The 15,846-nt window shown below is 34.9% G+C and overlaps 1 protein-coding gene across 2 annotated transcripts in view; it reads left to right on the top strand.

The window, feature by feature from the left end:
• The window catches only part of ALCAM (activated leukocyte cell adhesion molecule), a 201,257-nt gene extending 188,254 nt beyond the window's left edge, over positions 1 to 13,003 (top strand). For both annotated transcript variants that reach the window (XM_082654998.1, XM_082654997.1), the window contains 2 exons: positions 9,392 to 9,507; positions 11,081 to 13,003. In XM_082654998.1, coding sequence (XP_082511124.1) covers positions 9,392 to 9,479 — 88 coding nt within the window. In that variant the 3' untranslated portion in view covers positions 9,480 to 9,507; positions 11,081 to 13,003. The remainder of the gene's footprint in view (positions 1 to 9,391; positions 9,508 to 11,080) is intronic.
• The last annotated feature ends 2,843 nt before the right edge of the window (positions 13,004 to 15,846 follow it).

Raw genomic sequence — 15,846 nt, 5'->3', positions numbered from 1 at the left:
ATCATTTGTGTAGTTTACACACAAATCTGGGCTCCTCACCACTCTTTGGCTCTCTCCTTTTTTGAGATTTTATTACCCTTGATTTCAAGGTTTAGTTCTAGTTAGCCTATGCCTCTGCAAATGGGAGATGCCCTCAGAGGAAAACTTATGCAAAAGTAGAGCTCACCCAGTATAGGGGTCAACTTTCCTTCAGTTTCTAATTTCTTCTTGTTACGCTCAAGTATAGCCATATAGCTTATTCTGTATTTTCCTGAGAGTTTATAATGTTATAAATGTAAGAATTGACAAAATAGAAGTGGGTTGCTTTTTTAATCATTACTATTACAAGAGCTTCTTATAGTCCATGCTTTATTTTATTTTATTTATTTGTTTGTTTGTTTATAATTTTTGACTTGTTTTATTTATTTTTATACAGCAGGTTCTTATTAGTCATCAATTTTATACACATCAGTGTATACATGACAATCCCAATCACCCAATTCATCACACCCCCACCCCCACCCCCATGCCACTTTCCCCCCTTGGTGTCCATAGGTTTGTTCTCTACATCTGTGTCTCAATTTCTGCCCTGCAAACTGGTTCATCTGTACCATTTCTCTAGGTTCCACATATATGCGTTAATATACGATATTTGTTTTTCTCTTTCTGACTTACTTCACTCTGTATGACAGTCTCTAGATCCATCCACGTCTCTACAAATGACCCAATTTCGTTCCTTTTATGGCTGAGTAATATTCCATTGTATATATGTACCACATCTTCTTTATCCGTTCGTCTGTAGGTGGGCATTTAGCTTGCTTCCATGACCTGGCTACTGTAAATACTGCTGCAATGAATATTTGGGGTGCATGTGTCTTTTTGAATTATGGTTTTCTCTGGGTATATGCCCAGTAGTGGCATTACTGGGTCATATGGTGATTCTATTTCTAGTTTATTAAGGAACCTCCATACTGTTCTCCTTAGTGACTGTATCAATTTACATTCCCACCAACAGTGCAAGAGGGTTCCCTTTTCTCCACACCCTCTCCAGCATTTGTTGTTTGTAGATTTTCTGATGATGTCCATTCTAACTGGTGTGAGGTGATACCTCATTGTAGTTTTGATTTGCAATTCTCTAATAATTAGTGACATTGAGCAGCTTTTCATGTGCTTCTAGGCCATCTGTATGTCTTCTTTGGAAAAATATCTATTTAGGTCTTCTGCCCATTTTTGGATTGGGTTGTTTGTTTTTTTAATATTGAGTTGCATGAGCTATATATATATTTTGGAGATTAATCCTTTGTCCGATGATTCATTTGCAAATATTTTCTCCCATTCTGAGGGTTGTCTTTTCTTCTTGTTTATGGTTTCCTTTGCTGTGCAAAAGCTTTGAAGATTCATTACGTCGATTTGTTTATTTTTGTTTTTATTTCCATTACATTAGGAGGTGGATCAAAAACGATCTTGCCATGATTTATGTCAAAGAGTGTTCTTCCTATGTTTTCCTCTAAGAGTTTTATAGTGTCTGGTCTTACATTTAGGTCTCTAATCCATTTTGAGTTTCTTTTTATGTACGGTGTTAGGGAGTGTTCTAATTTCATTCTCTTACATGTAACTGTCCAGTTTTCCCAGCACCACTTATTGAAGAGACTGTCTTTTCTCCATTGTATATCCTTGCCTCCGTTGTCATAGATTAGTTGGCCATAGGTGTGTGGGTTTATCTGTGGGCTTCCTATCTTGTTCCATTGATCTATGTTTCTGTTTTTGTGCCAGTACCATATTGTCTTGATTACTGTAGCTTTGTAGTATAGTCTGAAGTCAGGGAGTCTGATTTCTCCCGCTCCATTTTTTTCGCTCAAGACTGCTTTGGCTATTCAGGGTCTTTTGTGTTTCCATACAAATTTTAAGATTATTTGTTCTAGTTCCATAAAAAATGCCATTGGTAATTTGATAGGGATTGCATTGAATCTGTAGATTGCTTTGGGTAGTATAGTCACTTTCACAATATTGATTCTTCCAATCCAAGAATATGGTATATCTCTCCATCTGTTGGTATCATCTTTAATTTCTTTCATCAATGTCCTATAGTTTTCTGCATACAGGTCTTTGTCTCCCTGGGTAGGTTTATTCCTAGATATTTTATTCTTTTAGTTGCAGTGGTAAATGGGAGTTTTTCCTTAATTTCTCTTCCAGATTTTTCATCATTAGTGTATAGGAATGCAAGAGATTTCTTTGCATTAATTTTGTATCCTGCAACTTTACCAATTTCATTGATTGGCTCTAGTAGTTTTCTGGTGGCATCTTTAGGATTCTCTGTGTATATTATCATGTCATCTGTGAACAGTGACAGTTTTACTTCTTCTTTTCCAATTTCTATTCATTTTATTTCTTTTTCTTCTCTGATTGCCGTGGCTAGGACTTCCAAAACTATGTTGAATAATAGTGGTGAGAGTGGACATCCTTGTCTTGTTCCTGATCTTAGAGGAAATGCTTTCAGTTTTTCACCACTGAGTATGATGCTTGCTGTGGGTTTGTCATATAAGGCCTTTATTATGTTGAGGTAGGTTCCCTCTATGCCCACTTTCTGGAGACTGTTTATCACAAATGGGTGTTGAATTTTGTCAAAAGCTTTTCCTGCATCTATTTAGGTGATCATATGGTTTTTATTTTTCAGTCTGTAAATATGGTGTATCACATTGATTGATTTGCATATATTGAAGAATCCTTGCATCCCTGGGATAAATCCCACTTGATCATGGTGTTTGATCCTTTTAATGTGTTGTTGGATTCTGTTTGCTAGTATTTTGTTGAGAATTTTTCCATCTATATTCATCAGTGATATTGGTCTGTAATTTTCTTTTTTTGTAGTACCTTCGTCTGGTTTTGGTATCAGGGTGATGGTGGCCTCATAGAATGAGTTTGAGAATTTTCCTTCCTCTGCAATTTTTTGGAAGAGTTTGAGAACAATGGGTGTTAGCTCTTCACTAAATGTTTGATAGAATCCACCTGTGAAGCCATCTGGTCCTGGACTTCTGTTTGTTGGAAGATTTTTAATCACAGTGTCAATTTCATTACTTTTGATTGGTCTGTTCATATTTTCTATTTCCTCCTGGTTCAGTCTGGAAGGTTACACCTTTCTAAGAATTTGTCCATTTCTTCCAGGTTGTCCATTTTATTGGCATAGAGTTACTTGTAGTAGTCTCTTTGGATGCTTTGTATTTCTGCAGTGTCTGTTGTAATTTCTCCTTTTTCATTTCTAATTTTATTGATTTAAGTTCTCTCCGTCTTTTTCTTGATGCATCTGGCTAATGGTTAATCACTTTTGTTTATCCTCTCAAAGAAGCAGCTTTTAGTTTTATTGATCTTTCCTATTGCTTTCTTTGTTTCTATTTCATTTATTTCTGCTCTGATCTTTATGATTTCTTTCCTTCTGCTAACTTTGGGTTTTGTTTGTTCTTCTTTCTCTACTTCCTTTAGGTGTAAGATTAGATATTTTATTTGAGATTTTTCTTGTTTCTTGAGGTACGCTTTTATACTATAACCTTCCTCTTAGAACTGCTTTTGCTGCATTCCATAGGATTTGGATCATTGTGTTTTCATTGTCTTTTGTCTCTAGGTATATTTTGAGTTCCTCTTTGATTTCTTCAGTCATCTCTTTGTTATTTAGTAATGTATTGTTTAGCCTCCATGTGTTTGTGTTTTTATGTTGTTTTCTCTATAATTCATTTCTAATCTCATAGCATTGTGGTCAGAAAATATGCTTGATATGATTTTAATTTTCTTAAATTTATTGAGGCTTGATTTGTGACCCAAGATGTGATCTATCCTGGAGAATGTTCTGTGCGCACTTGAGAAGGAAATGTAATCTGCTATTTTTGGATGGAATGTCCTATAAATATCAATTAAATCTATCTGGTCTATTGTGTCACTTAAACCTTCTGTTTCCTTATTTATTTTCATTTTGGATGATCTGTTCATTGGTGTAAGTGAGGTGTTAAAGTCCCCCACTATTATTGTGTTACTGTCAATTTCCTCTTTTATAGCTCTTAGCAGTTGCCTTATGTATTGACGTGCTCCTATGTTGGGTGCATATATATTTATAATTGTTATATCTTTTTGTTGGATTGATCCCTTGATCATTAGGTAGTGTCCTTCCTTGTCTCTTGTAACATTCTTTATTTTAAAGTCTATTTTATCTGATATGAGTATTGCTACTCCGGCTTTCTTTTGATTTCCATTTGCATGGAATATCTTTTTCCATCCCCTCACTTTCAGTCTGTATGTGTCCCTAGGTCTGAAGTGGGTCTCTTGTAGACAGCATATATATGGGTCTTGTTTTTGTATCCATGCAGCAAGCCTGTGTCTTTTGCTTGGAGCATTTAATCCATTCACGTTTAAGGTAATTATCGATATGTATGTTCCTATGACCATTTTCTTAATTGTTTTGGGTTTATTTTTGTTGGTTCTTTTCTTCTCTAGTGTTTCCCACTTAGAGAAGTTCCTTTAGCATTTGTTATAGAGCTGTTTTGGTGGTACTGAATTCTCTTAGCTTTTGCTTGTCTGTAAAGCTTTTGGTTTCTCCATCGAATCTGAATGAGATCCTTGCCGGGTAGAGTAATCATGGTTGTAGGTTCTTCCCTTTCATCACTTTAAGTATATCATGCCACTCCCTTCTGGCTTGTAGAGTTTCTGCTGAGAAATCAGCTGTTAACCTTATGGGAGTTCCCTTGTATGTTATTTGTTGTTTTTCCCTTGCTGCTTTCAAGAATTTTTTTTGTCTTTAATTTCTGCCAATTTGATTACTGTGTGTCTTGGTGTGTTTCTCCTTGGGTTTATCCTGTATGGGACTCTCTGTGCTTCCTGGACTTGGGTCGCTATTTCCTTTCCCATGTTAGGGAAGTTTTCAACTATAATCTCTTCAAATATTTTCTCGGGTCCTTTCTCTCTCTCTTCTCCTTCTGGGACCCCTATAATGCGAATGTTGTTGCGTTTAATGTTGTGTCAGAGGTCACTTAGGCTGTCTTTATTTCTTTTCATTCTGTTTTCTTTATTCTGTTCCACAGCAGTGAATTCTACCATTCTGTCTTCCAGGTCACTTATCTGTTCTTCTGCCTCAGTTATTCTGCTGTTGAGTCCTTCTACTGTAGTTTTCATTTCATTTATTGTATTGTTCATCTCTGTTTGTTTGTTCTTTCATTCTTCTAGGTCTTCATTAAGCATTTCTTGCATCTTCCTGATCTTTGCCTCCATTCTTTTTCCAAGGTTCTGGATCATCTTCACTATCATTATTCTGAATTCTTTTTCTGGAAGGTTGCCTATCTCCACTTCATTTAGTTGTTTTTCTGGGGTTTTATCTTGTTCCTTCATCTGGTAAATAGCTCTCTGCCTTTTCATCTTGTCTGTCTTTCTGAGAATGTCATTTTTGTTCCACAGGCTGCAGGATTGTAGTTCTTGCTTCTGCTGTCTGCCCTCTGGTGGATGAGGCTATCTAAGAGGCTTGTGCAAGTTTCCTGATGAGAGGGACTGGTCCATGATTTATTTTTAAGTTGTGAAAATATTATGTCCTCAAACTTATTATAACTTCCTTCTTCCCATACTGGTCAAAGTAGGTTGAAAAAAAACACAATTGCAAAATTGATTTATTACATTGCTAAATTTATTTTATTTTATTTTATTTTTATACTTATACAACATTGACTCTTTTATCTGTCTCTCTCTCTACTGGCTCCCTGCAAGTTGGAATTTTTACTTTGGAGGAAAGAATATTATTTAATGAAGTGAGTTTGAAAGAATAAAAGAGAAAGAGAGGGAGTGAAAAGAAAAGTAGAGAGAAAAGGAATGAAGGAAAAGTCAGGGAGGTGAGAGGATGCAAGGAGAATAAAAGAAAAAGGTTTTGAGAGTCATGTAGTTTTCCTTGATTGCCACAATATCTTACTGATTTATAGAAATTATAGTTATTAGTATATATTAGAATATATAGCAAGGTGCTATTAGAATAATCAAGGTACATGTTTATGCATATAATTTTGTTCAGTTTTACCTGAAAACATTGGAGTAAGACGTCACTCAAGTTCTGTCATTTCAATGTAGTATTTTCTCTATTTTACCTATCTGTAAAAAAGCAGCTGGGTCAGTATTGACTTCATATTGCTGAACACTAATATCATCAGGAGCAGTAAAAGGGATTAGATACAAACTGTAATAAAGTCAGTTAGTTCAATGCAGGAAAAAAATATCTTTTGGACGCCTACCATAAAGTAAGATATAATAAAACATGGTCCTTATTATCAAGGAGCTTACACTCAACTCAGGGAGACTAAAGAGATTGGCCACATTTGAAGTGTCATGGGACAGATGGCTGGAGGTCTGGGTAGAGACTCACTGAATGGAAGAGCTGGATCTCTCTGTGTTTAAGATCTGAAGAAAGCAAAACATGCCAGAGTCTCAATCAGAAACTTGAGAGGTCCATGACTTAGGAGTAGGGACAAACCAGATGTAGACTGAGTCTTACTAAAACTGCAACTGAGCTTCAGACCCTATCTCCTCACCTATCTGCAGTAAAGGGGGGACATTATGTGATGGAAAATAGCATCATATGTAGTCTCTTCTGTTATTTTATATATGGTGTCATGCAAAAAAAAAGGACTAGATATGCAAAGAGTCAAGAAAATATAATCAATAATCAAGAGGAAAAATAGACAAGCAGATCTATGCATTATTTGGATATTGTAGTTAACAGGCAAGGATATTAAAATAACTATAAATAAGATATTGAAAGGGGAAGAAAAGATGGCCAAAGGAGATGAATGGAATAGAAAATAGAAATGTACTTTAAAATATTTAAAAATCAAATTGACATTTTAGACTTGAAAAAGATACTAATAAAAAATAGGTTTGGGGGGACTTCAGATAATATTAAAAAATAGGTCTTTGGGGACTTCCCTCATGGTACAGTGGTTAGGAATCTGCCTGCCAATGCAGGGGAGCCAGGTTGGAGCCCTGGTCTGGGAGCATCCCACATGCCACGGAGCAACTGGGCCCATGCGCCACAGCTTCTGAGCCTGCGTTCTAGAGCCCACGAGCCACAACTACTGAGCCCCCGCGTGCCACAGCTGCTGGGGCCAACATGCCTAGAGCCCGTGCACTGCAGCGAAGAGTGGCCCCTGCTTGCCACAGCTAGAGAAAGCCCGTGCACAGCAACGAAGACCCAATGCAGCCATAAATAAATATATAAATAAAAGACTTGACCTTTTAAAAAAAAAATAGGTCTTTGGTGGATAAATTTAAAAGCAGACTGGCCACAGCAGAACATAAGAGAAGTAAACTGGAATACAGATCAATAGAAAACATCCAAGTTGAAGCACAGAGAGGAAAAAGAATAGATAAGATACACAAGAAAATGAGAGACATGTGGGACACACACAAAAGGTCTAATTTATGTATAAGTGAAATCCCAGAAAGAATAAAGAGCAAGAATGTCTGTCACCAGTAAAATAGATAAATAAGCCCAATAACAAGCTATACAGCAATGAAAATAAGCAACCTACAACTACATGCAACATTATATATGAATGTCACAAACATAAAGTTGAGTTTAAATAAAAGGCAGACAAATGAATACATGTGGTATGATTCCATTTATAACAAATTATAAAACCAGGTAAAACCATTCTGTGAGATATCAGGATTATAGTAACCTTTGGAGAAGTAGAAGTGACTGGAAGGGAGTATAATTGGGGATTTCTTCATCTGCAACTATTTTATTTCTTGAACTAGGTACTAGTTACATTCATGCACCCAGTTTTTGAAAATTCATTGAACTGTACTCTTATGATAGGTACATTATCTTGTGTGGATATTATTGAGGTTACTAAGATTTTATTCATTACTAGTTAAGTAACTTATTAGCAAAAGAGACTAGACCTCAAAAGATCTGTTATATGTATATATGTGTATATATATATATATGTATATATGTATATATATATATAAAATGTGATATATATAATGTAGATGGCATATATACCTCTATTTTATACATGTAAATTCATATATATATATATACTGTCTCATATTATAGGACTCAATCATGTTGGCAGGGTTTGAGGTTGCTCTCCTGCTTATGAATCAATTTAGAAGGCTGTAGTTTAAGCTAAATTAAGAATTTTAAAATCACAAATTAAATTAAATTTAGGCTAAATATAATGAATGTCTCAGTATGAATGAGCCATATGTCTTTATCTCACTTGGACATAAATCATACACAGTTACACACTATTAACACTATGACACTCTTAACACTATCACACTATTAAGTTGTGATTCTTAGCAAATGAGTTAAGGAGTTCTATTTAAAGCATAGAAATACTTTTAGGGAAAAATGGAGTTTTCTACCCTAGCTTCCTTAACCAAGAGACACGTCTGGTACTATATAATTTTTATATAAATGTAGAAGTATTACTAGGAATTATATAGCAGTAATAATTTGAAGTACCATATCACTGTGATTCCCTTGATGTGCTTATAACAAGGAGAGAGTTAGGGAATAAAGGAGGAATGGAAGGAAGGAAGAGAGAGGGGAGGGAGGGAGGAAGGAGGTAAGGAAATAGTACACTCTTGGAAATACAGTTATGATTTCTCTCAAGTGGTCACAAAACCAAGGAATTTAGCTGTGTGTTTAAGAAAACCTGATTTCAGCTCTTAAAAGAGAGAATCTAGTAGTCGTGTGTAACCCTGGAAGCCACTAGGGCAGTGGTTCTCAAATTGCATGCAGCTGGACCACTAGGAGGTCTTGTTTATCATAGATTGCAGGCCCCATCCCCAGAGTTTCTTTTACATGCTTCTATGGTGGGGCCTCAGAATTTTCACTTCTGTCACGTTCCCAGGGGGTGCTGATACTGCTGGTCTGGGGCCACAGTTTGAGAACCACCACACTGGAGCTGCCTTATCTTCTGCTAGGATACAGGACATTGGTTCAACATGGATGCATAATAGGAATGCAGAAACTGAAAGCCCCTAATGAAACTTCTTCAGAAAATTTTTGCAGGATGTATTTTCCCAGAATGAAAATTTTGACTATCAAATGATAATAATTACTTCCCGGAAAGTAGAAAGAAAATCAACCCAGCCAAAAACATGATGCAACTAAGTATGTATAGTCTGTGTTCAAAATAACTGACTTTTTTTCTCTTAGCATACATTTAATGCAACCCTACAACCAAGGTAATTTCAGTGGAATGTGTTCTGTTACCAGTCAAGGCTCACAGATGTGGAATTGTTTGTCCTAGGGGCTTACCTGTATTAGATGTATAACATTTGCTTTTCAAAGATACATTAATGTGAACCCTAAAATTAAAAATAAGAAAGGTTAAATATGTGTGTGTCAATGTGATAATGTTTAATTCTCTCATAGGACTGCATCAAAACATGTAAACAAGGATCTTGGTAATCTGGAAGAAAACAAAAAGTTAGAAGAAAACAATCACAAAACAGAAGCCTAAGAGAGAAACTGTTCCACTTGTTGTCCAGGTGGGTAGGCTGTTTGAGGTTTACAGAAATAATTCCCAGGAAAGTATGAAACATCCTAGAGATGAAAGGGAAAGCCTTGACATTAAGATACCTTATAATTACAGCTTTCCAACAGGAAGAGAGTTTTTCAAAAGGAAACTTTGGTTACTCAGAAAGGTATTCTCAGAAGTATGGAATCTCAACGGATTCCCCATCCTCTGAATAAAAATCATTATCCTCAGAATAATTGAAATCAATTTTGAGATTTTAACATTCAATGAGCATTTTTTATTCTAATGCCAAAAATTTTGCTGAGTGCAAAAATCTTAATTTTATAAATTGATATTTTGATTAGATGAGAAGAAATTCTCATACTTTATTTTTAAAAGCAATTATGAGAATAATTTTAAAATATAAAAATTTTAATCCAAGGATTTAATATACTTAAAAGTGTCAGCATATTTATACAGCCATCTCTCAAATCATTCTAATGAACTGACTAACAAATTTGTGTGTGTGTACACACACACACTTTTCCAAATAGTGTATATATTATATATGTGTGTATGTATCTATATGTGCATATATATGTATGTGTGTATTACGTATATATCAATATAATATATATGCATGCACATATATTGCATACATCAATATATAATAGCTATATGAGTGTGATTTTTAAGATAATCTCCAAAAGAGGTATGTTTCCATGGTATTGCCACTTTCAATTTGAACTTTTTATTTTTATTTATGTTCTCTTGAGCCAGTCAAACAGAGAAGCCATTTGGACAAATTATTTTTTGTGTCCTTGAGAATAGTGTTACTATAGTTTACTCAAATATATAAAAATCCCCAACAGCCATAGTAAAACTTTGGTTCATTATAAATAAACTGCAAGTTATGATTCGAGTAGGTCACCTAAATTAATCCCATAGAGGAGATAGGGAGCAAGGGAAAGAATTGCAATTAGAAGAATGCACACAGGAAAGAAAAATAAGAATGATTGAAATAAGACATTTTTATAATCTGGAAACCAGAATTTCAAAATGATTGGGTGAAAGGAGTGAGATCTGAATTCCTTCCCTTATCCTGCCTTCCACTGGAGACCAAGTACACAGCATTCCCACCTGATTCTTATTTCTGCTTCTCTAGGATTCATTCCTCAATCCTCTGTAAATGTAGAGTTTGCCGTCTTTTTTCTTCAAAATCAGATAGAGTAAATTCTCAAAGGAAAATTGAGCTTGAGGACAAAACCCACAAAATGGAGTGTGATTTGAAGGGATAAGTGAGTTTGTTAACCTGAAGAGAAACAGAATGAAATATTTTCCTGAAAAACCTTATAATTTTCATAAGAATTAAGCAGTTTTCACAAAAATACTTTCAACAATTCAAAAAGATTATTAGTTGAAGAGCTGCAGCAATACCTGGGATTACAGTTAGGTTCCGGGACAGTGGAGCTTTATAAAAAGCTCTTATGAAAAAAAAAAAAAAGCTCTTATGAAGTATCACTTTCAGTACAAAGCATATGTTGATTGTGAAAAGTGATTGCTATGGTAACTTATCTGAATTGTGGTTTTTTTCATCATTTCAGAGAAAAGAAAACTATATAGACCAATTGAAGCATGAACGTGGATTGTATTTAAGACATATACAAAGACATTGACAGCAATTCATGGTTCAAGTGTTAAGCAGTTCATTCTACCAAGCTGTCACAGGATTTTAGAGAATTATCTCAAATAAAACAATGAAATGAAATTACAAACAATAACAACAAGTTTTGGCAGCCATGATAATAGGTCATATGTTGTGTTGGTTTGATTTTCTTTTCTGTAAATGTCTGCACTGAGAATTCCTTTTTGGTTTGCCTTTTATGTAAATTTTTTACGTAGCTATTTTTATACACTGTAAGCTTTGTTCTGAGAGTTGCTGTTAATCTGGTGTATAATGTGACGCTTTTATTTCAATTGTTTATATGGATAATCTGAGCAGGTACATTTCTGATTCTGATTGCTATCAGTAATGCCCCCAGACTCTCTCACAAGCACCTAAATCCCAAAGGTGGCAGCTTGTGACGATTGGGGACACACGTTGCCCTAATCAAAAACTGATTTTTATCACTAGGGAAGAGGAGGCAAAGAGTGAGGTTGATAAGCACCAGATGAACTACTTCTGTGTACATGCCACCAGCTGACTCTCAAGGAAATCACACGCATGTATGGACACACACATAATAATGGTGCTCCCAAACTGACAATTTTGCCTATTCTGAAAAAAACATCACGTAGAATTTGGGTAGCATTTACCTTTAGAGACAGCTGCTAGTAAATTATTTTCTGTCAAAATAAGAAAACAAATCAATGAATGAGAGACAGTTTGAAAATATCATGGATAACATTCCCATTTTCATAGGTCACTATGTAAATCACTGTAATTGAAAATTGGAATTAAATCCTTTGGGTTATCCACTGCCTTAAAATTATACCTATTTCCTTTAAAAAAAAAAGGTATCAGTCAGAATTGGAGATTTTTAACAGTGATCATTATCAAAGCTGTGTTATTTTCCACAGAATATAGAATATATATTTTTTTCGTGTGTTTTTGTTAACTACGCTACAGATATTGAATGCACCTTGAGATCATTTAGTGTTTTTAACTGGTACATAATTTATCAAGCAGTACATCAAAAAGTATAATAATAAAATGTCTATATACCTTTAATTACATTCAAATTTGTAACTTTATAAACATGTTTTATGCTGGAGGAAATTTATAGGGTGGTAGTGTAAATGGAAACTTTTTGAAGTAGGCTGGATATGGGCCAATAGCTACTTGGGACTAGACTTTTAAACTTTGCTCTTTCAAGCAGAAGCCTGGTTTCTGGGAGAACACGGCATGGCCATTTTTGTCACGGATTTACATAACTTTATTGAAGAAAAATGAACATCAGATTTCCAGGTATAGAACTGTGTTCTTTTGGAGGAAAGGAAGACTCGTGTTTGTTTTTTAGATTGATGGAATAAAAAATTAGGAAGGCAATGAAAAATAAATTGAAGATTAAAGTCAGATGAAGATTAGGAATAAATACTTTGCCACTTCTGCATTATTTAGAAACACACATTGTTGTACATTTGTAAACCATTTGCTGTCTGAGCAATAGTGACTCAGTTTAATAAAAGCTTCCTATAGTGTATTGGTATGAATTAAATACATAAAATATCCTATTAGACTCGATGCTGTATAAAATATTATGGGAAAAAAGAAAATATGTTATTTTGCCTCTAAACTTTGATTTATTGAAGTTTTATTTGGCAGGAAAAAATTGAATCTTGGTCAATATTTAAACCAAAGTGAAAGGGGAAAAACCAAAGTTATTGTTTTGCATGGCTACGCCATTCTGTTATCTCTGTAAATACTGTGATTTTTTTTCCTTTATCTTTAGAATTTTGTTAAAAAAATTCTAAAATTTTTAAACACCTGCTTTCCACAATAAACCATGAACACTAAAATGAACTTATTTCCATATAAATATTTTTTCTTTTTATCTTTTGGTGTGAGAGATCAAAGGTTCAAAGTTTAATTCCTAAGAGACATTTGCATAAAGAAGCAATGCAACAATAGAAAGAGAGGTTTTTACTGCAATTATTTCTTGGCGTCTATGGTTAACTAAGTCCAAAAACAGCTGTCAGAACCTAGAGAGCAGAACATGGGAAACTCTGAGCTTTGGACTGAAAGCAGAAAGTTTGCCTGGGGAAAAAAGAGACAACATCGTTACCAGTGAATCAATGCCTGGATAAAACGGAAAGCTTATGTGTGCAACTGCAGCCATAAGCACAGCAAGGCTGGGAAGGAATATAATGCACAATCCTCAACCTTTGAGGTTTCGTCTTTCCAAACTTAACTCTCTGGCAACAGGAGACAGGTTTTGCCAGTTCAAGGTTCACTCCCTATCTGTGATTACAGGACTTGTATGTGGAAATGGATTAACATACCCGTCTATGCCTAAAAGATAATAAAACTGAAATATGTCTTCACATATCTCTCACAGCTGTCTGCCTCTTGTCTAAACTAGGATGTTCATGCATAGAAAGTAGTTGTCTTTATTAAAGAGTGGAAAACTCATTGTGACTCCCCATCTCCCTGGAGAAGTAATTCAGCAAAATAAAATTGTCCATGCCCTCCTATGATGTCAGGTAAGCCGCTTCAGCTAGTCCCCGATTTCACAAGGGGTGATTTCTATAATGCGTGTATCTCCCTTTTCAGCCATAGAGTCACACTTATTGTGGGCCTCCCACGTGGCTGTCCTGGGAACTGACTTAAGAGGACCCTTGCCTGTTCAGCATACCATCTGGAGTTACCTAGGCATGAACCTAGAAATGCTTCCCCCTCCAAGTAAGGTAGAGCCAGCTATGTGCGTCAGAGAAAGTAATTAATATTTATTGAGCTCATTCTGTGTGCTTGGGCCATCTATACGTTATCTTTTTTAATCCTGAACGGTTATAAATAGTATTAAATATCCCCCGTTTCACAGCAGAAAATTGAGGTTTAGAGAGATTCCATAACTCCCAAGTACGTTTAGCTTCTAAGAAGATAAGTCAGGTATCAAACCGATCTGATTCTAAAGGCCATGCTCACCCCAGTCTACTATAATTCCCACACTTCTTTAATAAAGAAATCTTCCTTTTTAGAATATGTAAAATTGAAAAACATTAATTAATACATGAACTGGTTATACCATCTATAAAGGATTATTCCAAGATATTCAAATCACTTAATAGGCAAATATTATAATATTTTAACTGTATTTGGAGTATTAGACATTATATATATGATTAAAACACTTCTGTATTTAAAAATGTGATGTGACATATATATATCAATCACATCACACTTAAATACCTCCCCCCATATGTATATATATATATATATAAATCTCACACACACACACACTATATATATATATATATACCACATTACATATTAAACACACATACTGCTCTCAGATACTAGTTACCTATTGTGAGACCTGGACTATATTGGTGTTTTATTTACACTGCTTCATTTGAATCCACCCACCATTCTGCTACAGGAGGTGCTGTCCCTATCTTACACATGAAGACAATGTAAATAAGTTTGTCTCCAATCACAGACACCAGGAGTGGCTGACCTAGGACCCATGCTCAAGATGACCAAGTTTAAGTTCTATTCACTACATTGTTTATCATCCCTGTTGTATTGAATATACATCTAATCTATGCTTGGGGAGAGTGCCAAAAGATAGATTTGCATTGAATAACCTACTTGTTCCCCCTCGTAACTAATGCCATTCATATTCAGAGTAATATGATAAGAAATATGTGAAAACTGCTTTGAAAACAATAAATTATTATATAAATGTTAGTTTTTTATTACATGTCTAAGGAATTAAGTGTACTATTTTAAAAAATGCAGTAGATTTGGCTTTACAAGTATCATACTTTAACAATAAAAATTACTTCAGTTAAACGTAGAATGTATATTTCTTATCTAAGCTTCTGAATAAAAAGTATTTTAAAAACACTAGAAACATGAAGTCAGAATACTGGAGTTCATTTTTTCCCCCTTTTTACCTGTTCCAATCCAATTTCTTTTTCTTCAGCAAATATCCATCTCTCATTTTTTCTTATAAATGCTCCTCAAATGCACAAATATTCATTGGAAAATGAACACACAAGCATAAGACTGCAAAGGCAGATGGCATTCTCAAGTTACCTGTCTTGTCTCTTTTTATTAGCTAGCTCAGGAAAAGGTTTTACCTTGTGATGGCCAAGCAGCTGAGTGAATTCAAAGATATTCAATTACGTTTATAGGTGTTTACACGCACACATGCATACACACGCACACACAGACACACACACACACACACACATTATGGGCTACTTTACCCCATAAACCTGTAAGGGAGGCTATAGGATTTGCTCATCAGAAAAGGAATTGTTTGAAGAGCTACAAAATATTTGTCAAATAGGAAGCAGCTACGGGGTAAAAATATTCATGGTACTTTGATGGGAGGCATTCATAATTGTAACAAAAGGTATAATAGCACATGTTAGACTCAATAGTTGCAATGAAATTTGTATGAGTAAACCTAATTGCATAAACTCTATACTACCAAGAAATAAATGAGGTCCTCAACATCTAGAGGCTCAACATAAATTATTATATTCTTTAAGAAAATGTGTATTATCAGAGAGCACAGGCTATGGTCTCCAGAAGGTATAGCATTTGACAAAACATGCCTTCAGAAGCTGACAGCAGCTCAATGTGGACTATTTGTGAGATAAATAATCAAAATGTCATCTCAACTTTTTCTATAATATT

This window comes from Grampus griseus, assembly GCF_964374135.1.
Source record: "Grampus griseus genome assembly, chromosome: 5".
NCBI classification, from domain to species: domain Eukaryota; kingdom Metazoa; phylum Chordata; class Mammalia; order Artiodactyla; family Delphinidae; genus Grampus; species Grampus griseus.
This window is presented reverse-complemented; position numbering and strand designations above follow the sequence as displayed.